Source organism: Salvelinus namaycush, chromosome 3 (assembly GCF_016432855.1).
Source record: "Salvelinus namaycush isolate Seneca chromosome 3, SaNama_1.0, whole genome shotgun sequence".
NCBI classification, from domain to species: Eukaryota; Metazoa; Chordata; class Actinopteri; order Salmoniformes; family Salmonidae; genus Salvelinus; species Salvelinus namaycush.
This window is the reverse complement of record NC_052309.1, coordinates 57,892,171-57,919,229: the sequence shown is the minus strand read 5'-3', so window position 1 is coordinate 57,919,229 and position 27,059 is coordinate 57,892,171. Positions and strand designations below refer to the sequence as shown.

Below are 27,059 nucleotides of genomic sequence, written 5' to 3'. Positions count from 1 at the left end.
TGTGGTTGCATGTAAAGACTCACAAAGCATATCTTATGAGGCATAATGAAGCCTTGTAATAAGGCCTTCAGATGCATAAGGTTGGGCCAATATCAATTCAGTGACGATATATGTAGCCCCCTAACACACTGTCATTCCAATGACAGTATTATGTAAGCCTGTGATAGCAATCACTGCAAATGAAGTGCTATTGAACTTTCTCACCCTCGTCAAAGTAGAACATACATTAAGTGGCAGCCAGTGGGAGGCACTAGTCGACAGAGTTCTGTAGGGAGTTCTGCCGTGTTTGCGCCATTGAACATTAAATTGATCAATTCATGACAAGTAGTTTGGAATCTAATTCTCTAACTCTCTAAATATATGGCTTGACAGCATTAGAAACAAAACGTGGCTAAGTCCCAATTCTCTACCCTTCTCCCGAAGTGTGCAATTGCACAGTTTCTCACATGGATTTGACAATAGTGGAAACTCCCTCCAGCCAATGCTTACACCAATTCCATGCTTTTAAATCAGTGACGGGGAGTGTGCAAGTGCACATTTCTGGAAAAGAGTGGAGAATCGGGACGTAGCCATAGTGACACAGGAGACGAGCATTAGGCCCCCAACAGCATAGCAATTCACTCAATCAGGACCATATTTAGCATTTGAGTACATTAGCCTACAGTCACAATACACTCCAAACATTCTGGGTCACGTCTTTCTATGCTGCTGCTCAACAAAATGAAATGCCTCTCTGCAGCTTATTCTGCTGTGTAATGGCTGAGAGTGTTTTCTGTCTGAGGAGAGGGTGTCTGGCTAATTAAGGGAGGGATGGGTGAATGGATAGATGGGTGTATAGATATGTAGAAATACTTAATTCTATTACAATCAACACATTTGGGAACAAGTTTTCTTTTATATAACTGGTTAGTTTAAGTTTAAGGCTGTTTCCTTTGAAAACTGCTGTATACAGTGCCTTCGGAATGTATTCAGACCATTGACTTTTCCCCCATTTTCTTACGTTACAGCCTTAATTTAAAATTGATTAAATAATGTTTTCCCCGCATCAATCTACACCCAATACAGCATAATGTGAAAGCAAAAGACAGGTTTTGGGAAATTTTTGCTAATAAAAAAAAAAGTAAATATCACATTTACATAAGTATTCAGTACTTTGTTGAAGCATCTTTGGCAGCGATTATAGCATCGAGTCTTCTTGGGTATGACGCTACAAGCTTGGCACACCTGTATTTGGGGAGTTTCTCCCATTCTTCACTGCACGCTGCCCTAACCCATCTGGACAAGAGGAATACCTATGTAAGAATGCTGTTCATCGACTACAGCTCAGCATTTAACACCATAGTACCCTCAACTCGTCATTAAGCTCGAGACCCTGGGTCTCGACCACGCCCTGTGCAACTGGGTCCTGGACTTCCTGACGGGCCGCCCCCAGGTGGTGAGGGTAGGTAACATCTCCACTCTGCTGATTCTCAACACTGGGGCTCCACAAGGGTGCGTTCTCAGCCCTCTCCTGTCCTCCCTGTTCACCCATGACTGCGTGGCCATGCACGCCTCCAACTCAATCATCAAGTTTGCAGACGACACTACAGTGGTAGGCTTGATTACCAACAACGACGAGACGGCCTACAGGGAGGAGGTGAGGGCCCTGGGAGTGTGGTGTCAGGAAAATAACCTCACACTGAACATCAACAAAACAAAGGAGATGATCGTGGACTTCAGGAAACAGCAGAGGGAGCACCCCCCTATCCACATCGACGGGACAGTAGTGGAGAAGGTGGAAAGTTTAACGTTCCTCAACGTACACATCACGGACAAACTGAAATGGTGGTGAAGCGTGGTGAAGAAGGCGCAGCTTCGCCTCTTCAACCTCAGGAGGCTGAAGAAATTCGGCTTGTCACCAAAAACACTTTTACAGATGCACAATCGAGAGCATCCTGTCGGGCTGTATCACCGCCTGGTACGGCAACTGCTCCGCCCACAACCGTAAGGCTCTCCAGAGGGTAGTGAGGTCTGCACAACGCATCACCGGGGGCAAACTACCCGCCCTCCAGGACACCTACACCACCCGATGTCCATTCCTCCAGATGTGACGCTTGGCATTCAGGCCAAAGAGTTCAATCATGGTTTCATCAGACCAGAGAATCTTGTTTATCATGGTCTGAGAGTCCTTTAAGTGCCTTTCTCCCATCTCCACAGAGGAACTCTGGAGATCTGTCAGTGACCATTGGGTTCTTGGTCACCTCCCTGACCAAGGCCATTCTCCCCAATTGTTCAGTTTTGCTGGGGGGCCAGCTCTAGGAAGAGTCTTGGTGGTCCAAACTTGATCTATTTAAGAATGATGGAAGTCAATGTTCTTGGGGACCTTCAATGCTGCAGAATCTTTTTAGTACCCTTCCTCAGATCTGTGCCTCGACACAATCCTGTCTCGGAGCTCGAAAGAACAATTCCTTCAAACTAATGACTTGGATTTTGCTCTGACATGAACTGTCAACTGTGGGACTTTATATGGGCAGGTATGTGCCTTTCCAAATCATGTCCAATCAATTGAATTTACCACAGGTGGACTCCATTCAAGTTGTAGAAACATCTCAAGGATGATCAATGGAAACAGGTTGCGTCTGAGCTCAATTTGGGTCTCATAGCAAAGGATCTGAATACCTATGTAAATAAGGTATTTCTGATTTTGCTTTGTCATGATGGGGTGTTGTGTGTAGATTGCTGAGGATTTATTTTTAAAATCCATTTTAGAATAAGGCTGTAACGTAACAAAGTGTGGAAAAAGTAAAGGGGTCTGAATACTTTCCGAAGGGAATGAGTGTGTTATGGAAGGAATATGATGTGAGAGGTAGTGGAAGGCAGCCACAATTCAGGCTCAGGCTGTGAGACTGCATCGTAATGATGGCCCAGTCCGTCTCTGAGTCTCAGCCACATGAAAGAGTGTCTCAAATGCGTCCCTATATAGTGTACTACCTTTTACCAGAGCCCATAGGGTATAGGGTGCCATTTGGGACGTAGCCGAATACTGTAGGGAGGGTTGAACCCTCCACAATGCGTCCTGCCATCACTCCCTACAGCTCACTTTCTCTCTCCTTTTTCTCCGCCCTTCCCCTCCTTCCCTTCTTTCTGTCTCTGCTTCCCAACACACGTTTCCTCTTTCACTCCCCCGCCCGCTCCACTTTTCATCATATTCACCTCTCTTCCGATGACGCAACTCCCTCCTTTCCCTCCATCCTGCATCCTCTGTCCCCTACACTTCATCCCTTCAATATATCGCCTCAACCCCTCTCTCCTCCCTCTCTCCCTCCCTCCATCTGAGTCTGGTTCCTCTCAAGGCTTCTTCCTTTTAGGAATTAACACATTTTACCTTGCCAGTGTGCTGCTGCTTGTCGGGTTACTGTGAACCACTTTGTGTCAAATGTTGTTGTAAAAAGGCTATACAAATACAATATGATTGCCTGATCTCTCTCCCTCCCTCCCTCCCTCCCTCCCTCCCTCCCTCCCTCCCTCCCTCCCTCCCTCCCTCCCTCCCTCCCTCCCTCCCTCCCTCCCTCCCTCCCTCCCTCCCTCCCTCCCTCCCTCCCTCCCTCCCTCTCTCTCTCTCTCTCTCTCTCTCTCTCTCTCTCTCTCTCCCTCCCCTCTCTCTCTCCCTCCCCTCCTCCCCTCTCTCTCTCCCTCCCTCCCCTCTCTCTCTCCCTCCCTCCCCTCTCTCCCTCCCCTCTCAGGGCTACCTGTTCATCTCGGTGCTGGTGAACAGCAACAGTGAGCTGATCCGCCTCATCAACAACGCCATCAAGAACGACCTGTCTAGCCGCAACCCCACCTTCATGTGCCTGGCCCTGCACTGCATCGCCAACGTGGGTAGCCGTGAGATGGCCGAGGCCTTTGCTGGAGAGATCCCACGCATTCTGGTGGCCGGGTAAGAATGGAGGGGTTGCGGAGGGAGGAGTAATGAGGGAGAGGGAGAGAGCAATTAGTCAGTCAAATTGTATTCTTATAGGCCTTTTTACAACAACATTTGTCAAAGGGAGAGGTTGGGAAGAGAAGGATGGATGAAGGGAAGGGAGGGTGAGGAGACCGGAGAGGGAATTGGAGGAAAGGGGAGGGGAACTGAGGACACGGATAGAACATGATTTTCTTTGTATTAATATGCTATAACAGCATGATTAGACAGAATCTGCGGTACAGACAATATCTTTCCAGGACCAGAGTTGTTGGAGACTGGTAGTCCTTTATAGTGAGCATTGGGTTGTTTGTGATGTGATTGCCAGGGACACCATGGACAGTGTGAAGCAGTCTGCTGCCTTGTGTCTTCTGCGTCTGTACAAGGCCTCCCCAGACCTGGTTCTGATGGGGGAGTGGACCTCCCGGGTGGTGCACCTCCTCAACGACCAGCACATGGTGAGAGACGGGCCATACATTTCTGCTCTAATCCAGCACTAGCACACCTGGGGTGTATTCACTAGGAAGCCAACAGTAAAAACTGGGAGCGACTAAACTGAATTGTCTAATTAGAAACATTTGCTTTTGTAGCAAAACATTTGCTTTCATTGCAATACGTTTTCCATTGCAAAGCAGTTTGTTGCGCTAAGGAATACACCCCTGATTTATCAGGTATGCTAGTGCATTTATCTTCCAGGCCAATAGGTGGCGCTAGCTAGCTCTGTTACATTATCCACACTAGTTTAGAATACCACTATTAGGCTGTGTTTACACAGTCAGCCCAATTCAGATTTTTTACCCCCACTAATTACTCTTTTTACCAATCACATCCGATCTTTTTCAGAGCTTATCTGATTGGTCAAAAGACAAATTGCTGAAAAAAAGATCAGAATTGGGCTTCCTGTCTAAACGCAGCCAGAGTAACCTAACGTAAAGTAAATGCCTGAAAATAGATGCCTCAGATACTGGTCTTGACGAGAGAAAAAAAACTTGTTAGGGGAGGTTATCTTCTGCACTGTTCAAACAATCCAGTAAATGTGGAGGAGGAGTTAAGATGGAGTGTCGCCTTGTTAACCTGTTTGGGGTGCAGCCCGACACCGGTACACTTATGTCAACATCCAGCTCAAGTGCAGGGCGCGAAATTCAAAAGATTTTTTTTAAATATTTAACTTTCACACATTAACAAGTCCAATACAGCATATGAAAGGTACACATCTTGTGAATCCAGCCAACATGTCCGATTTTTAAAATGTTTTACAGGGAAGACACAATATGTAAATCTATTAGCTAACCACGTTAGCAAAAGACACCACTTTTCTTACTCCATCAGTTTTTTACTCCATCAGTAGCTATCACAAATTCGACCAAATAAAGATATAAATAGCCACTAACCAAGAAACAACTTCATCAGATGACAGTCTGATAACATATTTATTGTATAGCATATGTTTTGTTCGAAAAATTTGCATATTTCAGGTATAAATCATAGTTTACATTTCAGCTACAATCAGAAATTGCACCGAAAGCAGCCATAATATTTACAGACACCAACGTCAAATACCTAATTACTCATCATAAAACATTTCTGAAAAATACATAGTGTACAGCAATTGAAAGACAGGCATCTTGTGATTCCAGACAATATTTCCGATTTATCAAGTGTTTTACAGCGAAAACACAATATAGCGTTATATTAGCGTAGCCACAATAGCCAGAAACACTTGGGCGCCCACGACCAGTTCACATGCACGACAGATATTAGAAATAGCATCATAAAATGTTTCTTACTTTTGGTGATCTTCCGTCAGAATGTTGGACAAGGTGTCCTTTGTCCAGAACAGTCGTTGTTTGGATCTGGAACGGCAAATTTCCCTCTTGATTTAGCATGGGCACTTGCCAAGTGGCACGGATCTCTCCAACGTCAACAAAGTCAGAGAACGGAACACGGCAAAACTCCCGAAAAAATTTCAATAATCTGATTAAACTATATTGAAAAAACATACTTTACGATGATATGGTCACATGTATCAAATAAAATCTAAACCGGAGATGTTAGTCGTCCATAACGACAGCTAAACAGAAGGCAAATCCATGTCCCCTTTCGCGCGCTCCAGAAACAGGAAATGGACGGTCACGTCATACAAAGAGCTTTAATTCCACCTCAGACCAAGATAAACACGAAATTTCTTCTCTCACCGCCTCTTGACAACCAGGGGAAGGTGTATGAAGTGTACGTAGACTCTTACGTGTCATGCCCATGTATAGGCAGGAAGTTGAACAGAGCATCGATTTCTGACATTCCACTTCCTGGTCAGGAAATGTGCTGCAGAATGAGTTCTGTTTCACTCAGAGAAATAATTCAAACGGTTTTAGAAACTAGAGAGTGTTTTCTATCCAATAGTAATAATAATATGCATATTGTACGAGCAAGAATTGAGTACGAGGCCGTTTGAAATGGGCACGATTTAACTGGCTACTCAATACTGCCCCTTGCAGCCATAAGAAGTTAATGTCCAAAAGCTGATGTTGAACGCAACAGGCTCTCTTCCATTTCGCCTAAAAACTGTATGCATCCGGTTGCTGGTATGGATGTTGGAACCTAACTACTGACTTTATTGAGACTGTAAGGTTGAAGTTTATGCCGTTTAGGTGTTACTGTTGTTTCTGATGATGAGCGTGTGTCTCTCTCTCTCTCCCAGGGTGTTGTCACGGCAGCCATCTCCCTCATCACCTGTCTCAGCTCGAAGAACCCAGATGAGTTCAAAACCTGTGTGTCCCTGGCTGTTTCTCGTCTGAGCAGGGTGTGTGTGTGCGCACGTGTTCGTGTATACATATAAAATCATGCATGTCAGTCCAGCGATCCATTCTCCCTTTGCCTCACTGTCTCTATCGCCAGGATCTCAACCCATCTCTCTTTCTCCTTCTCCCCTTCTCCTTCTCCAGATTGTGTCATCAGCCTCCACTGATCTGCAGGACTACACCTACTACTTTGTCCCGGCCCCGTGGCTGTCCTGTAAACTGCTTCGCCTGCTGCAGTGCTACCCCCCGCCAGAGGATGGCGCTGTGAAGGGCCGCTTGGTGGAGTGTCTGGAGACCATTCTGAACAAGGCCCAGGAACCACCCAAGTCCAAAAAGGTTCAGCACTCCAACGCCAAGAACGCCATCCTGTTCGAGGCCATCTCACTCATCATCCACTACGACAGGTGAGGAGGCTGTCTGTCACTCTAGGTGTCTATCTTCTCGCTCTGTCTTTTTCTCGCTTTTTCTGTATCTCTTTTTCTCTCACTCTTTCAGTAGCTCTCTCTCTCTCTCTCTGTATTTCTTCTTTCATTCTCTCTCTCTCTCTCGCTCTCTCTGTTTCTCTCTTTATCACATATACACTGAACAAAAATATAAACGCAACATGTAACAATTTCAAAGATTTTACTGACTTAAAGTTAATGTAAGGAAACCAGAAAATTTAAATAAATTCATTAGGCCCTAATCTATGGATTTCACATGACTGGAAATACAGATATGCATCTGTTGGTCACAGATACCTTAAAAAAAGGTAGGGGCGTGGATCGGAAAACCAGTCCGTATCTGGTGTGGCCACCGTTTGCCTCATGCAGCGCGACACATCTCCTTTGCATACAGTTGATCAGGCTGTTGATTGTGGCCTGTGGAATGTTGTCCCACTCCTCTTCAATGACTGTGCGAAGTTGTTGTATATTGGCGGGAACTGGAACACGCTGTTGTACACATCTATCCAGAGCATCCCAAATATGCTCTATGGGTGACATGTATGAGTATACAGGCCATGGAAGAACTGGGATATTTTCAGCTTCCAGGAATTGTGTACAGATCCTTGTGACATGGGGACGTGCATTATCATGCTGAAACATGAGGTGATGGTATCTCTGTGTATTCAAATTGCCATCGATAAAATGCCATCGTGTTCGTTGTCCATAGCTTATGCCTGCCCATACCATAACCCCACCGCCACCATGGGGCACTCTGTTCACAACCTTTATATCGCCCACACGACGCCGTAGACGCTGTCCTCCATCTGCCCGTTACAGTTGAAACCGGGTTTCTTCTGTAAAGAAGACACTTCCCCAACGTGCCAGTGGCCATCAAAGGGAGAATTTGCCCACTGAAGTCTGTTACGACGCCAAACTGCAGTCAGATCAAGACTCTGGTGAGGACGACGAGCACGCAGATGAGCTTCCCTGAGACTGTTTCTGACAGTTTGTGCAGAAATTAATTGTTTGTGCAAACCCACAGTTTCATCAGCTGTCCAGGTGGCTGGTCTTGGACGATCCAGCAAGTGAAGAATCCGGATGTGGAGGTCCTGGGCTGGCGTGGTTACACGTGGTCTGCAGTTGTGAGGCCGGTTTGACGTACTGCCAAATTGTCTAAAACAATGTTGGAGGCGGCTTATGGTAGAGAAATGTACATTAAACTATCTGGCAACACGTTCCCTCAACTTGAGACATCTGTAGCATTTTTGTGTGACAAAACTGCACATTTTAGAGGGGCCTTTTAGTGTCCCCAGCACAAGATGCACCTGTGTAATGATCATGCAGTTTATTCAGCTTCTTGATATGCCACACCTGTCAGGTGGATGGATTATCTTGGCAAAGTAGAAATGCTCATTTAACAGGGATGTACACACATTTGTTCCCAACATTTTTTGTGCATATGGAAAATGTCTGGGATCTTTTCTTTCAGCTCATGAAACACATGGGTCAACACTTTGTATTTATATTTTGTTCAGTATGTATATATACACCTTCCTAATATTGAGGTACCCTCAGAACAGCGTTCCACAGGGATGCTGGCCCATGTTGACTCTAACGCTTCCCACAATTGTGTCAAGTTGGCTGTATGTCCTTTACGTGGTGGGCCATTGTTGATGCACACGGAAAATTGTTGAGCGTGAAAAACCCAGCAGCGTTGCAGTTCTTGATACAAACCGGTGTTCCTGGCACCTACTACCATAACCAGTTCAAATGCAAATCTTTTGTCTTGCCCATTCACCCTCCAAATGGCATGTCTGAATTGTCTCAAGGCTTAACCTGTCTCCTTCCCTTCATTTACACTGATTTTAAGTGGATTTAACAGGTGACATCAAGGGGTCATAGCTTTCACCTGGATTCACCTGAGCAGTTTGTCATGGAAAGAGCAGGTGTTACTAATGTTTTGTATACTCAGTGTACACCTTGTAAAGTCCATGCCCCAACAAATTGAGGCTGTTCTGAGGGCAAAAGTGGTGCTGCAACTCAATATTAGGAAGGTGTTCCTAATGTTTTGTACACTCGGGGGGTGTGTGTACACACATACACACACACACACACATACAGTGCCTTCAGAAAGGATTCGCACCCCTTGACTTTTTCCACATTTGTTGTTACAACCTGAATTTAAAATTGATTAAATGTTGATATCGTGTCACTGGCCTACACACAGGTTTTTAGAAATGTTTACAAATTAATACAGAATGAAAAGTATTTAACTCCTTTTATGTCAAGCCTAAATATGTTCAGGAGTACAAATGTGCTTAAAAAGTCACCGTAAGTTGCATGGACTCACTCTGTGTGCAATAAGTGTTTAACATGATTTTACCTCATCTCTCTACCCCACGCACACAATTATCTGTAAGGTCCCTCAGTCAAGCAGTGAATTTCAAACACAGAGGCCAGGGAGGTTTTCCAAGGCCTCACAAAGATGGGCATCTAATGGTAGATGTGTAAAACAAACATTGAATATCTCTTTGAGCATGGTAAAGTTATTCATTACACTTTTGATGGTGTATCAATACACCTCGTTAGAGGTCGCCCGATTAATCGGCATGGCCGATTAATTAGGGCCGATTTCAAGTTTTCATAACAATTGGGATTTTTATACGCCGATTATGGACGATTACATTGCAATCCACAAGGAGACTGCGTGGCAGACTGACCACGTGTAGCGCTGTGGAACATCCAGGTGCACTTTTGCAAACTTCAGACGTTCAGCAATGTTTTTTTTTGGACAGCAGTGGCTTCTTCTGTGGTGTCCTCCCATGAATACCATTCTTGTTTAGTGTTTTACGATACGTAGACTCGTCAACAGAGATGTTAGCATGTTCCAGAGATTTCTGTAAGTCTTTAGCTGACATTCTAGGATTCTTCTAAACCTCATTGAGTTCTGTGCTGTTGCAGTCATCTTTGCAGGATGGCCACTCCTAAGGAGAGTAGCAAAGTGCTGAACTTTCTCCATTTATAGATAATTTGTCTTACCGTAGACTGATGCTTTTAGAGATAATTTTGGAACCTTTTCCAGCTTTATGCAAGTCAACAATTCTTAATCTCAGGTCTTCTGAGATCTCTTTTGTTCGAAGCATGGTTCACATGAGGCAATGCTTCTTGTGAATAGCAAACTCAACTTTTTGTGAGTGTTTTTTTATAGGGCAGGGCAGCCCTAACCAACGTCTCCAATCTCGTCTCATTGATTGGACTCCAGGTTTTATTTATTTATTTCATCTTTATTTAACCAGGTAGGCCAGTTGTTCTCAAGTTCTCATTTACAACTGTGACCTGGCCAAGATAAATCAAAGCAGTGCGATTAAAACAACAGAGTTACACATGGGATAAACAAACGTACAGTAATAACACAATAGGAAAAGTCTATGTACAATGTGTGCAAATGTAGGATTAGGGAGGTAAGGCCATAAATAGGCCATAGAGGTGAAATAATTACAATTTAGGATTAACACTGGAGATATGAGTCTACAGCTTCAGTGAATTTTGCAATTCGTTCCAGTCATTGGCAGCAGAGAACTGGAAGGAAAGGTGGCCAGAGGTGTTGGCTTTGGGGATCACCAGGGAGATGGAGGGAGTTGAAAGTCCGTGTTGCCCAGCAACAGCCCCAAAACATCACTGCTCTAGAGGAGATCTGCATGGAGGAATGGGCCAAAATACCAGCAACAGTGTGTGAAAACCTTGTGAAGACTTACAGAAAACGTTTGACCTCTGTCATTGCCAACAAAGGGTATATAACAAAGTATTGAGAAACTTTTGTTATTGACCAAATACTTATTTTCCACCATAATTTGCAAATAAATTCATAAAAAATCCTACAATGTGATTTTCTGGATTTTTTCCCCTCATTTTGTCTGTCATAGTTGAAGTGTACCTATGATGAAAATTACAGGCCTCTCTCATCTTTTTAAGTGGGAGAACTTGCACAATTGGTGGCTGACTAAATACTTTTTTGCCCCACTGTATGTGGCAGGGACTACAGACAGGGTCTACAGACAATCACGGAATACAAAAGGAAAACCAGCCACGTCACCGAGACCGACGTTTTGCTTCCGGACAGGCTAAACACATTCTTCACATGGTTTGAGGATAACACAGTGCCACCGACGCGGCCCGCTACCAAGGACTGTGTGCTCTCCTTCTCCGTGGTCGACATGAGTAAAACATTTAAAAGCATTAACCCTCGCAAGGCTGCCGGGCCCAGACGGCATCCCAAGCCGCGTCCTCAGAGCTTGCGCAGACCAGCTGGCTGGTGTGTTTACAGGCATATTCAATCTCTCCCTATCCCAGTCTGCTGTCCATACATGCTTCAAGATGGCCGCCATTGTTCCTGTACCCAAGAAGGCAAAGGTAACTGAGCTTGATGACTATAGCCCCATAGCAGTCACCTCTGTCATCATGAAGTGCTTTGAGACTAGTCAAGGATCATATCAGCTCTACCTTACTGCCACCCTAGACCCACTTCAATTTGCTTACCACCCCAATAGATCCAGAGTAGATGCAATCGCCACTACTCTGTACACTGCCTTATCCCATCTGGACAAGAGAAATACCTATGTAAGAATGCTGTTCATTGAGTATAGCGCAGCATTCAACACCATAGTACCCTCCAAGCACATCATTAAGCTCGAAGCCCTGGGTCTGAACCCCGCCCTGTGCAACTGGGTCCTGGACTTCCTGACGGGCCACCCCCGGGTGGTGAAGGTAGGAAAAAACACCTCCACTTCGCTGATCCTCACAACACAGGGGCCCCACAAGGGTGCGTGCTCAGCCCCCTCCTGTTCTACTTGTTCACCCATGACTGCGTGACCAAACACGCCTCCAACTCAATCATCAAGTTTGCAGACGACAACAGTAGTGTGCTTGATTACCAACGATGACGAGAGAGCCTACAGGGAGGAGGTGAGGGCTCTGGGAGTGTGGTGCCTGGAAAACAACCTCCCACTCAATGTCAAAAAAAGGAGATGATTGTGGACTTCAGGAAACAGCCAAGGTTGCACCCCCCTATCTACATCGACGGGACGGCAGTGGAGAAGGTGGAAAACTTCAAGTTCCTTTGTGTACGCATCACTGACAAACTGAAATGAACCACCCACACAGACAGTGTGGTGATGAAGGCACACAGAGCCTCTTCAACCTCAGGAGGCTAAAGAAATGTGGTTTGTCTCCTAAAACCCTCAAACTTTTACAGATGCACATTTGAAAGCATCCTGTCGGGCTGTATCACCGCCTGGTACGGCAACTGCACCGCCCACAACCGCAAGGCTCTCCAGAGGGTGGTGCGGTCTGCCCAACGCATTACCGGGGCAAACTACCCGCCCTCCAGGACACACCTACAGCAACCGATGTCACAGGAAGGCCAAAACGATCATCAAGGACATCAACCACCCGAGCCACTGCCTGTTCACCCCACTATCATCCAGAAGGCGAGGTCAGTACAGGTGCATCAAAGCCGGGACCAAGAGACTGAAAAACAGCTTATATCTCAAGGCCATCACACTGTTAAACAGCCATCACTAGCACATTAGAGGCTGCTGCCTATAGGCATAGACTAGAAATGACTTTAAGAATGGAACACTAGTCACTTTAATAATGTTTACATATCTGGCATTACTCATCTCATATGTACAGTTGAAGTTTACATACAGTTAGGTTGGAGTCATTAAAACAAATTTTTCAACCACTCCACCAATTTCTTGTTAACAAATTATAGTTTTGGAAAGTCGGTTAGGACATCTATTTTGTGCATGACACAAGTCATTTTTCCAACAGTTGTTTACAGAGATTATTTCACTTATAATTCACTGTTTTACATTTCCAGTGGGTCAGAAGTTTACATACACTAAGTTGATTGTGCCTTAAAACAGCTTGGAAAATTCCAGAAAATGGTGTCATGGCTTTAGAAGCTTCTGATAGGCTAATTGACATCATTTGAGTCAATTAGAGGTGTACCTGTGGATGTATTTCAAGGCCTACCTTCAAACTCAGTGCCTCTTTGCTTGACATCATGGGAAAATCAAAAGAAATCAGCCAAGACCTCAAAAAATAATTGTAGACCTCCACAAGTCTTCATCCGTGGGAGCAATTTCCAAATGCCTGAAGGTACCACGTTCATCTGTACAAACAATAGTACCCAAGTATAAACACCATGGGACCACGCAGCCGTGATACCGCTCAGGAAGGAGACACATTCTGTCTCCTGGAGATGAACGTACTTTGGTGCAAAAAGTGCAAATCAATCCCAGAACAACAGCAAAGGACCTTGTGAAGATGCTGGAGGAAACAGGTACAAATTATCTATATCCACAGTAAAACGAGTCCTAAATCTACATAACCTGAAAGGCCGCTCAGCAAGGAAGAAGCCACTGCTCCAAAACCACTATCGAAAAGCCAGACTGCGGTTTGCAACTGCACATGGGAACAAAGATCATACTTTTTGGAGAAATATCCTCTGGTCTGATGAAACAAAAATAGAACTGTTTGGCCATAATGGCCATCGTTATGTTTGGAGGAAGGGGGGGGCTTGCAAGTCGAAGAACACCATCCCAACCGTGAAGCACGGGGGTGGCAGCATCATGTGGTGGGGGTGCTTTGCTGCAGGAGGGGCTGGTGCACTTCACAAAATAGATGGCATCATGAGGGAGGAAAACTATGTGGATATATTGAAGCAACATCTCAAGACATCAGTCAGAAAGTTAAAGCTTGGTCGCAAATGGGTCTTCCAAATGGACAATGACCCCAAGCATACCTCCAAAGTTGTGGCAAAATGGCTTAAGGACAACAAAGTCAAGGTATTGGAGTGGCCATCACAAATCCCTGACCTCAATCCTATAGAAAATTTGTGGGCAGAACTGAAAAAGTGTGTGCGAGCAAGGAGGCCTACAAACCTGACTCGGTTACACCAGCCCTGTTAGGAGGAATGGGCCAAAATTCACCCAACCTATTGTGGAAAGCTTGTGGAAGGCTACCTGAAATGTTTGACCCAACTTAAACAATTTAAAGGCAATGCTACCAAATACTAATTGAGTGTATGTAAACTTCTGACCCACTGGGAATGTGATGAAAGAAATAAAAGCTGAAATAAATAATTCTCTCTACTATTATTCTGACATTTCATTTTTTTTTTTATAAAGTGACTGACCTAAGACAGGGAATTTTTACTAGGATTAAATGAAAGGAATTGTGAAAAACTGAGTTTAAATGTATTTGACTAAGGTGTATGCAAACTTCCGACTTCAACTGTATATACTGTATTCTACTGTATCCTAGTTTGTTCCGCTCTGACATCGCTCGTCAATGTGTATATAGTCTTAATTCATTCCTACTTAGATTTGTGTGTGTTGGGTATATGTTATGTAATTTGTTAGATATTACTGCACTGTCCGAGCTAGAAGCACAAGCATTTCGCTACACCCGCAATAACATCTGCTAATCACGTTTATGTGACCAATACATTTTGATTTGAATACAAAAACGTTGTGTTTGGGGCAAATCCAACATTACTGAGTACCGTTCTCCATATTTTCAAGCATGGTTGTGGCTGCATCATGTTATGGGTGTGCTTGTCATCGGTAAGGACTCTGAGTTTTTGTGGGATAAAAATAAATGGAATAGAGCTAAGCACAGGCAAAATCCTATAGGAAAATCTGGTTCAGTTTTCCAACAGACGCTGAGAGACAAATTCACCTTTCAGCAGGACAATAACCTAAACACAAGGCCAAATATACACTGGAGTTGCTTACCAAGACGACATTGAATGTTCCTGAGTTGTCTAGTTACAGTTTTGCCTTAAATCGGCTTGAAAATTTATGGAAATGGCTGTCTAGCAATGATCAACAACCAAGTTGACAGAGCTTGAAGAATTAAAAAATAATAATGTGTAAATATTGTACAATCCAGGTGTGCAAAGTGAATATTTTATTGAACACTGTTTTTTATGTGGTATTGTGTGTAGATGGGTGAGAGAAATATATTTTATACATTTTCAGCCTGTAACACAACATAATGTGGAATACTTTTTTACACACACACACACACACACACACACACACACACACACACACACACACACACACACACACACACACACACACACACACACGGTATATTCCTCTTTCTACTCTCTCCCTCTCTCTCTGTGTCTCTCTCTCTGTCTCTTTCTCTATTTTTCATCCTAAACCTAAAGAATGGCAATTGGACTGTTTTCTCTGCTGCCGCATGGCAAGCGGTACCGGAGCGCCAAGTCTAGGACCAAAAGGCTCCTCGAGCTTCTACCCCCAAGCCATTAGACTGCTGAACAATTCATAAAAATCGCCACCGGACAATTTACATTGACCCCCCCCCTCTTGTACACTGCTGCTACTCACTGTTTGTTTGTTACCTATGCATAGTCACTTTTCCCCTACCTACATGTACAGATTACCTCAACTAGCCTGTACCCCTGCAAACCTGACTCAGTACCGGTGCCCCCTGTATATAGCCTCGTTATTGTTATTCTTATTCGGTTAATTTTTATTATTACTTTTTATTTTAGCCTACTTGGTAAATATTTTCCTCTTCTTGAACTGCACTGTTGGTTAAGGGCTTGTAAGTAAGCATTTCACGGTAAAGTCTACACTTGTATTTGGCGCATGTGGCAAATAAAGTTTGATTTGATTATGGTGTGGCTTACTCTTAATTTCTCCCTCCTCCTACTTCCCCCTCTCCAGTGAGCCCAACCTGCTGGTGCGTGCCTGTAACCAGCTGGGTCAGTTCCTGCAGCACAGAGAGACCAACCTGCGCTACCTGGCTCTGGAGAGCATGTGTACCCTGGCCAGCTCTGAGTTCTCCCATGAGGCCGTCAAGACCCACATCGAGACCGTCATCAACGCACTCAAGGTCTGTCTCTGTCAAACACACGTTACACGCACACTCTGTTCAGACGAGACACTGCTTTTTTTTTATTTTTTATTAACACTTTGTTTTAAGTACTTTGCTGGTGTTTGTAACACATTTTATATCTTATCTTTTTCTCTCCAGACTGAAAGGGATGTGAGTGTTCGCCAGAGGGCTGCTGACCTGCTCTACGCCATGTGTGACCGTAGCAACGCCAAGCAGATCGTTGCCGAGATGCTCAGCTACCTGGAGACAGCCGACTACTCCATCAGAGAGGAGATGGTACGCGTCTGCTTGTGTGTATATTGTATGTTTTCCCCCTCTGAGTGCCTCTGGGTTTCTGCCTGCATGTGTGTCTTTGCGCTTATGTGTCTGTGTTATAGTGTGTAACCCAGCGGTCCCAAAACTGGGTCACCTGATGTGAAAATGGTGTCGTGGGAGAATTTGTAAAATTCAAAAAAAATATACATATATGATATCGTCTTTGTCTCAAAATCATTATAATGTGGTTAACCTTAATCGAAATAAAAATGATTAGAATCTAAAAGATAAAATTAAACTAGATCATGGGAAAAGGCCGCCCTTGCTCGTTGCACTTCAATCATTCCCACCGTGAATGGCTGGGCACGCTACTATGAAACCACACACTATTGCAGAGACTGACATACAGTTGAAGTCGGAAGTTTACATACACCTTAGCTAAATACATTTAAACTCAGTTTTTCACAATTCCTGACATTTAATCCTAGTAAAAATTCCCTGTCTTAGGTCAGTTAGGATCACCACTTTATTTTAAGAATGTGTAATGTCAGAATAATAGTAGAGAGAATTATTTATTTCAGCTTTTAATTATTTCATCACATTCCCAGTGGGTCAGAAGTTTACATACACTTTTAGTATTTGGTAGCATTGCCTTTCAATTGTTTAACTTGGGTTAAATGTTTTGGGTAGCCTTCCACAAGCTTCCCACAATAAGTTGGGTGAATTATGGCCCATTCCTCCTGATAGAGCTGGTGTAACTGAGTCAGGTTTTTAGGCCTCCTTGCTCGCACACGCTTTTTCAGTTCTGCCCACAAATTGTCTATAGGATTGAGGTCAGGGATTTGTGATGTCCACTCCAATACCTTGACTTTGTTGACCTTAAGCCATTTTGCCACAACTTTGGAAGTATGCTTGGGGTCGTTGTCAATTTGGAAGACCCATTTGCGTCCAAGCTTTAACTTCCTGACTGATGTCTTGAAATGTTGCTTCAATATATCCACATAATTTTCCTCCCTCATGATGGCATCTATTTTGTGAAGTGCACCAGTCCCTCCTGCAACAAAGCACCCCCACAACATGATGCTGCCACCCCCGTGCTTCACGGTTGGGATGGTGTTCTTCGACTTGCAAGCCTCCCCCTTTTTCCTCCAAACATAACGATGATCATTATGGCCAAACAGTTCTATTTTTGTTTCATCAAACTAGAGGACATTTCTCCAAAAAGTACGATTTTTGTCCCCATGTTGCAAACCGTAGTCTGGCTTTTTTATGGCGGTTTTGGAGCAATGGCTTCTTCCTTGCTGAGCGGCCTTTCGGGTTATGTCGATTTAGGACTCGTTTTACTGTGGATATAGATACTTTTGTACCTGTTTCCTCCAGCATCTTCACAAGGTCTTTTGCTGTTGTTCAGGGATTGATTTGCATTTTTCGCACCAAAGTATGTTCATCTCTAGGAGACAGAACGCGTCTCCTTCCTGAGCGGTATGACGGCTGCATGGTCCCATGGTGTTTATACTTGAGTACTATTGTTTGTACAGATGAACGTGGTACCTTCAGGCGTTTGTAAATTGCTCCCAAGTATGAACCAGACTTGTGGAGTTCTATAATTTTTTTCTTAGGTCTTGGCTGATTTCTTTTGATTTTCCCATGATGTCAAGCAAAGAGGTACTGAGTTTGACAGTAGTATGCCTTGAAATACATCCACAGGTACACCTTCAATTGACTCAAATGATGTCAATTAGCCTATCAGAAGCTTCTAAAGCCATGACATAATTTTCTGGAATTTTCCAAGCTGTTTAAAGGCACAGTCAACTTAGTGTATGTAAAATTCTGACCCACTGGAATTGTGATTAATTGAAATAATCTCTCTGTAAACAATTGTTTGAAAAATGACTTGTCATGCACAAAGTAGATGTCCTAACCGACTTGTTAACAAGAAATTTGTGGAGTGGTTGAAAAACGAGTTTTAATTGACTCCAACCTAAGTGTATGTAAACTTCCGACTTCAACTGTACTGTCCGTAATTGATATAGTAAAAACAGTGTATGGGGAGGCACAGAAACTCACATCAATACCTTTGTCAGATAACACTGTTAAATGAAGAATTTATGCTATTGCTAGCAATCAAGAGGAAACTCTGACTGAACGACTCAACTCCCAAGCTTATGCTTTCCAAATGGACTTTAGCTGTGACGGCCGAGATGCCCATGCATTGACTTTTGTTCGCTATACATGTCATGGGGTGCTATTCACAAGGACATATTTTTCTGTCTCAATTCCCAAGCATGAAACAGCATAGGGGATGTTCAATGTGCTGCGTGGGTTTTTTTACCAAAAACTGATTCCCTATGGGATCGAATGGTGAGCTTTTGCACAGATGGGGCTCCATCTATCAGGGAACAGGGGGCAGGCCTCTGCACTCTAGTTAGTAATGTGTCTCCCTCTGCCTTATGAACACATTGTATGATACACTGAGCGCAAATGGCGGCAGAAGAGCAAAGCACAGATCTCTGAGATATACTGTAGCAGGTAACTTTGATTGTAAACTACATCAAACCATATCGAATGCCTGCACTCCTGTTCGCAAAACTATGTGGAAATATGTGATCAGTGCATGACAGTGTTCAATTTCACACCAAGTCTTGGTGGTTATCGAGGGAAAGAGTTAGAAAGATTTTTCGCATTGAGAGAAGGAACTGTTGTCTTTCACAATGGATGTAAAAGAAACAGACTTGGTTGACTTTCTGTGTAATGAAAATAAAATAACAGAAAACAGCATGAGTAAGTGTCCCACACAAGTGATGACTGCTCACCTCCAAAGCTTGGAAGAGCACTTTGGGATGCACTGACTGGGGAAAAATAGTTTTGAACGGTCAACCAACTCGGGAATTCGTGCCTCTTTCTAGAGCTCGGACTTTCCGACCTAAAGATCACTGACGTCATGATCCGAGTTCCCAGTTGTCTTGAAAGCACCATAAAACTCATGGTAGACTACCCTTCGCCAGCTCATATCTGTGTGAAGCTGGATTGAGTGCTCTCGTCTGCATTAAAACCAAATATCGATCCAGGTTGGATGTGAAAGCAGAGATGAGGTGCACACTGTCGACCACGCCACATGACTTTGAGAAGCTCCGACGCGACATGTAACACAGAGGGTCTTCTTTAATGGAAGCCAGCTAATGGGGATCCATAATAAATACAAATACAAACAAGCACACCCATCTCATGTGGTGGTGATATGAGATGCATTTTGTCAGACTAATTTGCAATTGACTGCTCTACATTAAAAGTGTGATGGTGAGTTGAGAAGACAATCAAATACTGTTGGAATGTTTTTCAATTGACTGCCATAGTTCCAAATAAAAACGTAAACTTGGCTGTTAATAAAACATTTTAAAAATCAAATGGGTGGGTGGGGCTGCGAGAATTTTCAGATATCAATATGGAGTCGTGGGCCAACAAAGTTTGAGAACCCCTGGTGTAACGTCTCTGCTCCCTTCTCTCCCAGGTGTTGAAGGTGGCCATCCTGGCAGAGAAGTATGCGGTGGACTACTCATGGTATGTTGACACCATCCTTAACCTCATCCGCATTGCCGGGGACTACGTCAGTGAGGAGGTGTGGTACCGCGTCATCCAGATTGTCATCAACCGCGACGATGTGCAGGGCTACGCCGCCAAGACCGTCTTCGAGGTAGGGGCTGCCCAAGCCGGATACGTCTGGATCCAATGTGCTCTTTTTGTCTCAACCTGGAAATTCCTCAATCATATTCCCAGGTTGAGTACATTAGGTTGAAAACGTTTTTAAAACTATTGCAAAGGAAATCAAAACCTTTTTTATATATATATGAAGTCCTCCCTGTTTGAGTAATTTGTTTGTTGCCTAATGAACACGGCTCTGAAGACCCATAGCATTTGGCTATCATAAAATCTGTTCAAATTACTTACGTTTTTAACTGTCCCCCTCTCCAGGCTCTACAGGCCCCAGCCTGTCATGAGAACATGGTGAAGGTGGGGGGGTACATCCTGGGAGAGTTTGGAAACCTCATTGCCGGGGACCCCCGCTCCAGGTGAGTGGTGGCCTCTCCCACATCAATGACATCAACCTGAGACGCACACAAATAAGCGGCTGCTCTTATTTTCTGATGTATTAATTAGGTTTTTCCCTTTTCTTTTTATGGTTCTACCTTTTTGTCATCCTTCTCTCTCCCTCCTCTTCTCCATTCTCATCCTCTCTTCACACTATCATTTTAACTCTTTACCGCTCTTCTCACTTTCACTGTACTCTCTCTCTCTCTCTCTCTCTCTCTCTCTCCTCTCTCCTCTCTCCTCTCTCCTCCCCCATCCCTCTCTCCAGCCCTCTGGTCCAGTTCAACCTGCTCCACTCTAAGTTCCACCTGTGTTCGGTGCCCACGCGCGCCCTGCTGCTCTCTGCTTACATCAAGTTCATCAACCTGTTCCCAGAGACCAAGGCCACCATCCAGGAGGTGCTTCGCTCCGACAGCCAGATCAGGAACTCTGACGTGGAGCTGCAGCAGAGGGCCGTGGAGTACCTCAAGCTCTCCTCCATCGCCAGCACCGACGTCCTGGTGAGGACTGGGGATTTTGAGACAGGTTTATTGAGACAGTTTGGAAGGGTGGGCACGGGGATTGAACCCTGGTCTCCAGTGGAGAGACGTATATGTGACTGTGCCAGGGAGTGTTACCACTGCACACACAGCTCTTGCCTGGCTACCCCTCCATATCGCTCTGACCAACTGACGTTTCTTTTCCACAATGAGTCTGGATTTACCACTCTCCCCGACGATTTCTAGAATGTGAACACGTTCTTACCGTTCTGATTGGTCCCAGAAACTGATGGGTTGGGCCAGAGCCGGTCTACAAGATGTCGTTATCAACTTTGATACTCTGATTGGTTAGATTTGTTACACTATCCAATCGCTGATAAATTTGTTTTGTACAACGGCCTTCATTTTAAAGTCATACAAACGACTTCTACGGTAGCAGTTTCAGACTATGTAGCGAACAGAGGAAGAATTTAGTGTGAGGCATCAGGCTACCACAGCTCTGCATGTGTTTTTGTTATTTTACTGATCTCTTTCACTTTTTATTGTTTACTGTAAATTATGTTGGCATTTTAAATGCACTTACAGTGCCTTCGGAAGGTATTCATACCCCTTCACTTATTCCGCATTTTGTTGTTACAGCCTGAATTCAAAATAGATTTTCTCACCCATTTACACACAATACCCCATAATAACAATGTGAAAACATTTTTTTATATATCTTTGCAAATTCACACCCCTGAGTCAATACATTTTAGAATCACCTTTGGCAGCGATTACAGCTGTGAGCCTTTCTGCGTATGTCTGTAAGATATTTTCACTCCTGGATTGTACAATATTTGCCTAGTATTCTTTTCAAAATTCTTCAAGCTCTGTCAAATTGGTTGTTGATCATTGCTAGACAGTCATTTACAAGTCTCTTCATAGATTTTCAAACAGATTTAAGTCAAAACTGTAACTCGGCCACTGTCTTCTTGGTAAGCAACTCTAGAGTAGATTTGGCCTTGTGTTTTAGGTTATTGTCCTGTCAGGTGGAACTGGAAAGCAGACTGAAACAGGTTTTCCTCTTTGATTTTGCCTGTGCTTAGCTCCATTCCGTTTCTTTTTTAATCCTGAAAAACTCTGCAGTTCTTAATGATTACAAGCGCATACCCATGACATGATGCAGCCACTACTATCCCTGAAAATATGGAGAGTGGTACTCCGTAATGTGTTGTATTGGATTTGCCCCCCCAAAAAACACTTGGTATTCTGTATAAAAAGTTTATGGGTTTGCCACATTTTTTGCAGTATTATTTTAGTGCGTTGTTGCAAACAGAATGCTTTTATTTAATGTCTGCTTTTTAAAGATCTACCAATAGGTGCCCTTCTTTGCAAGGTATTGGAAAAACTCCCTGGTCTTTGTGGTTGAATCCTGGTTTGAAATTCACTACTCGACTGAGGGACCTTGGAGATAAATGTGTGGGTTACAAAGATGAGCTAGTCATTCAAAAAATCTTGTTAAACACAATTATTGCACACAGAGTGAGTCCTTGCAATTTATTATGTGACTTGTTAAGCACATTTGTACTCCTACGAACTTAATTACGCTTGCCATAACAAAAGGTATGACTACTTATTGACTCAAGTTATTTCAGCTTTTCACTTTTAATAAATTTTGTAAAAATGTTGCTGTAACACAACAAAATGTGGAGAAAGTCAAAGGTTATGAATACTTTCTGAAGGCACTGTAGAATACATTTCGATTTGACTGCAGGCCACAGAGCAGCAACAATATAACCTTGCAGTGTTCAGCTGTGGTTGTGTTCCAAATGTAAACCATAACTGTGACTGGTTTAGTCACATTGTCATAACTGTAACCACATAACAACAGCTACCATTAGCCTTGTTTATTTACTTGCCTGGTCAAAGAATGTTGTCTCTCCTTCCCCCTCTCTCTCCCTTTCTCTCCTTCCCTCTCCCTCCCTCCCTCCTTCCCCTCTTCCTCTCCCTCCTTCCCCCTCTTCAGGCTACTGTGCTGGAGGAGATGCCTCCCTTCCCAGAGAGGGAGTCATCCATCTTGGCCAAGCTGAAGAAGAAGAAGGGTCCGGGTGCCGTGTCGGTAGAGCTGGAGGACGGCAAGGAGAGAGGAGAGCTCAACGGTGGAGGGGACAGGGGGGGTGAAGCTGCCATCGCAGCCTCTAACGCTGTGAGCATCCAATTCAATATACTCTATCTACATCCTAAATGGCTCCTATTCTCTACAAAAAAAAGTGCATTAAACCCCTAGAGTTGATGTCTGCGCACTCTCTGGAAATCTAATTAGCATTAAAAAAAATCCCGATCAAAATCTGTCTGTTTTTTGCATGGGCTGCGTCTCAATCCACTGCATCCGCCAATGGCGGCCTTCTGCAGTGGAAGGTGGCCAAGCTACAGCGGTGTTTGTCAGACCATGAGACACCCCGAAAACATCTGTAGTGTCCGAACCACTCTACGGAAAGATGAGACTTAAATATGGGTCAAAATAAATAAATACTAAATCCAGATCTTTCTTATACACTATATATACAAAAGTATGTGGACACTCCTTCAAATTAGTAGATTTGGCTATTTCAGCCACACCCTTTGCTGACAGGTGTATAAAATCGAGCACACAGCCATGCAATCTCCATAGACACACATTGGCAGTAGAATGGCCTTACTGAAGAGTTCAGTGACTTTCAACGTGGCACCGGCATAGGATGCCACCTTTCCAAGTCAGTTCATCCCCAAAAAATTCTAACAAATCGTCAGCCCTCGGTTGCAACACTCACTTCCGGGTTCCAAACTGCCTCTGGAAGCAACGTCAGCACAATAACTGTTCGTCGGGAGCTTCATGAAATGGGTTTCCATGGCCAAGCAACCGCACACAAACCTAAGATCATCATGTACAATGCCAAGCGTCGGCTGGAGTTGTGTAAAAATCTGCGCCATTGGACTCTGGAGCGGTGGAAACACGTTCTCTGGAGTGATGAATCAGGCTTCACCATCTGGCAGTCCGACGGACTAATCTGGGTTTGGCGGATTCCAGTAGTGCGCTACCTGCCGGACTGTGTAGTGCCAACTAAAGTTTGTTGGAGGTGGAATAATGGTCTGGGCTGTTTTTCATGGTTCAGGCTAGGCCCCTTAGTTCCAGTGAAGGGAAATCTTAACGCTACAGCATACATTAACATTCTAGATGATTCTGTGCTTCCAACTTTGTGGCAACAGTTTGGGCAAGGCCCTTTCCTGTTTCAGCATGACAGTACCCCCGTGCACAAAGCAAGGTCCATACAGAAATAGTTTGTTGGGATCGGTGTGGAAGAACTTGACAGGCCTGACCTCAACCCCATCAAACAGCTTTGGGATGAATTGGAACGCCAACTGCGAGCCAGGCCGAATCGCCCAACATCAGTGCCCGACCTCACTAATGCTTTTGTGGCTGATTGGAAGCAAGTCCTCGCAGCAATATTCCAACATCTAGTGGAAAGCCTTCTCAGAAGAGTGGAGGTTGTAGCAAAGGGGGGGGCCAACTCCATATTAATGCCCATGATTTTGGAATGAGATGTTCGACAAGCAGGTGTCTACCTATCTCTCAGATACAAGACAGACGCTTTTAAACAAACGTTATTTTTTTTTTCATGCATTAATCTGTTATTCAATGTGTTTCTATGGGCTAATAGCAGTAAGGCCAAACTCAATGTTTCATAAAAATAATTTAAAATAATAATTATACCTAAAGGGGTCCTAAAATTAAAAATCAAATAGCTAAATGATCCTTTGTTTGACCATCTTAAAAGATAGCTTAGTAGACCCCCTCGCCCTTGTCATCTTTGTTGTTCTACGAAGGGAAAATAAGTTTGTAGCAATTGCAAGACGCAGCACAATGACATAAATCACTTGCATTCAAAAACTGGCAGCAGTTGAAAGAGATGGCGATCGCTTTAGAAAAAACAATCACTGTAATGGATTTAGTTTAATATTGAGCAATATATTCTCAAAGCACTGCTATTATACAGTTGTTGTTTCTCTCTCCCTCTGTTTTCTCTCTCCCTCTGTTTTCTCTCTCCCTCTGTTCTCTGTCCATCTTTCTCTTTGTCTTCCAGTCCACCCCATCCCCTTCAGCGGATCTGCTTGGCCTTCGTTCGGCCGCTCCCGTTAGTGGGGCCGCTCCCAGTGCAGGCAGCCTATTGGTTGATGTGTTTTCAGAGGCAGGGCCTGCAGCCTCCTCTGCCGGCGTGAACGACGACGGCTTCCTGAGGTGAATGTTCACCCTGTGACTAGAAGACTGCCATAGATTACCCCCCCCCCCCCTCGGTGGGGGAGAAATTCAAAGCTGACCTTAGATTAGTGGCAACTTGATGTTTGGTGTGGTTATGTTTCGTAGTTATCCCGATGCACTGTAGTAGAATATGAAGCTAGCTCTTGAAAATGAGCGTGGTTGTTTTATTCTTGTGGTGCTTGCCGTCTGTGATATGTGCGGGTCCTCTGTCTTGGTCTTTCTCTCAGTCATTCTTCTTGTTTCTTCTCTGTCTTATATGTGTAATCTTGTCTGTTCTCTTTTTATCTTGCTGTGTATGTGACTGTCTTTCTCTTTTCTTACTTTCTCTCCTTCCCTTTTTCTATTTCCCACTCTGTGTTTTTGCGTGCATGTGTGCGTGCGTGTGTGTGTGCGCGCTTGGTCCGATAATGTGCGTGATTGTGTGTCTCTTGTCTTCGATTGTGATTGGACATTGGCAGCGCTCTTCACGCTCCCGAGGCCTCTGACTCCCCATTGGTGGAGGGTCCTGGTGACTCGGAGTAAGGGGCCAGTAATAAGATGGCTGACTGTCATGTTGCACCCAAACACACATGAACACTGTCGTTCTTATCTAAACTAAAGCTATTTAGGGAGGCTGCATGGGCATCTCAACCTTAGACTAGTCACATGGACACATATACCCTCTATTGCATGTGGGTTGTTGGATTATGTTATTGTAGCCTACCTATGCTGTGTGTTTCTTCAAACATACATGTACCACACTTTTCTTTTCTTTTTTTTACCAGCAAAATACTTCTCATTGTTTATGTTAATGCTGTCAGTTTTGGTGAATTGGATCTAAGTGCTCATACTAACCCACCTCTGCTTTTTCTCTTCTTCCTCCTCCATTTTGTTTGTCATGCCTCACTGCTTTGGGTCTCTCTCTTCCTCCCTCTCTCTTTATTCCTTTTTCTATCTGTAATTCATTTTGTCCCCTTCAAACACATTTTACATTCTCTCACACCCCCCGTATTTTCTGTTGGTGCTGTCATCCACCTTTCCTTATTCATCCTTTCTCCATCCCTCCTTCCTCCTCTCAGCTCTGCTCCCCCTTCTGCGGCCTCTGAGGATCCTGCCCCTCCTCTGCCCGAGTCAGATGAGCTTCTCAACAAGTAAGAGCTTTAGCTCGCTCGCTCCTCTTTTCTCCCTATCTCTCTCTTTCCGGCGGGGCTACCTTGTTTTTGGTTCTATCATTCTTGAGCAAAGGTATCTAACAACCTACTGGATTGACAAAAAAACATAAACTGTGTAGATGTCAATGACATCTGTTATGTTGAGTCATTCACGTGTGGTAAGATACATCTACAGTTGAAGTCGGAAGTTTACATACACTTAGGTTGGAGTCAATTAAAACTAGTTTTTCAACCACTCCACAAATTTCTTGTTAACAAACTATAGTTTTGGCAAGTCGGTTAGGACATCTACTTTGTGCATGACACAAGTAATTTTTCCAACAATTGTTTACAGATTATTTAATTTATAATTCACTGTATCACAATTCCAGTGGGTCAGAAGTTTACATACACTAAGTTGACTGTGCCTTTAAACAGCTTGGAAAATTTCAGAAAATTATGTCATGGCTTTAGAAGCTGATAAGCAGTGCCTCTTTGCTTGACATCATGGGAAAATCAAAAGAAATCAGCCAAGACCTCAGAAAAAAATTTGTAGACCTCCACAAGTCTGGTTCATCCTTGGGAGCAATTTCCAAATGCCTGAAGGTACCACGTTCATCTGTACAAACAGTAGTGCGCAAGTATAAACACCATGGGACCACGCATCCGTCATACCGCTCAGGAAGGAGATGCGTTCTGTCTCCTAGAGATTAACGTACTTTGGTACGAA

General features: G+C 44.0%; 1 protein-coding gene across 2 annotated transcripts in view; it reads left to right on the top strand.

The window, feature by feature from the left end:
- Positions 1–27,059, top strand: part of LOC120033395 (AP-2 complex subunit alpha-2-like) — a 61,370-nt gene that overhangs the window by 25,338 nt on the left and 8,973 nt on the right. Inside the window, exons 3-14 of one of the 2 annotated variants that reach the window (XM_038979737.1) lie at positions 3,723–3,916; positions 4,269–4,398; positions 6,639–6,740; positions 6,883–7,142; positions 15,932–16,100; positions 16,242–16,379; positions 19,867–20,049; positions 20,328–20,425; positions 20,713–20,944; positions 22,929–23,108; positions 25,024–25,178; positions 26,258–26,329. In XM_038979737.1, the coding sequence (XP_038835665.1) occupies positions 3,723–3,916; positions 4,269–4,398; positions 6,639–6,740; positions 6,883–7,142; positions 15,932–16,100; positions 16,242–16,379; positions 19,867–20,049; positions 20,328–20,425; positions 20,713–20,944; positions 22,929–23,108; positions 25,024–25,178; positions 26,258–26,329 (1,913 nt within the window). The remainder of the gene's footprint in view (positions 1–3,722; positions 3,917–4,268; positions 4,399–6,638; positions 6,741–6,882; positions 7,143–15,931; positions 16,101–16,241; positions 16,380–19,866; positions 20,050–20,327; positions 20,426–20,712; positions 20,945–22,928; positions 23,109–25,023; positions 25,179–26,257; positions 26,330–27,059) is intronic. The other variant, XM_038979741.1, reaches the window with a different exon arrangement.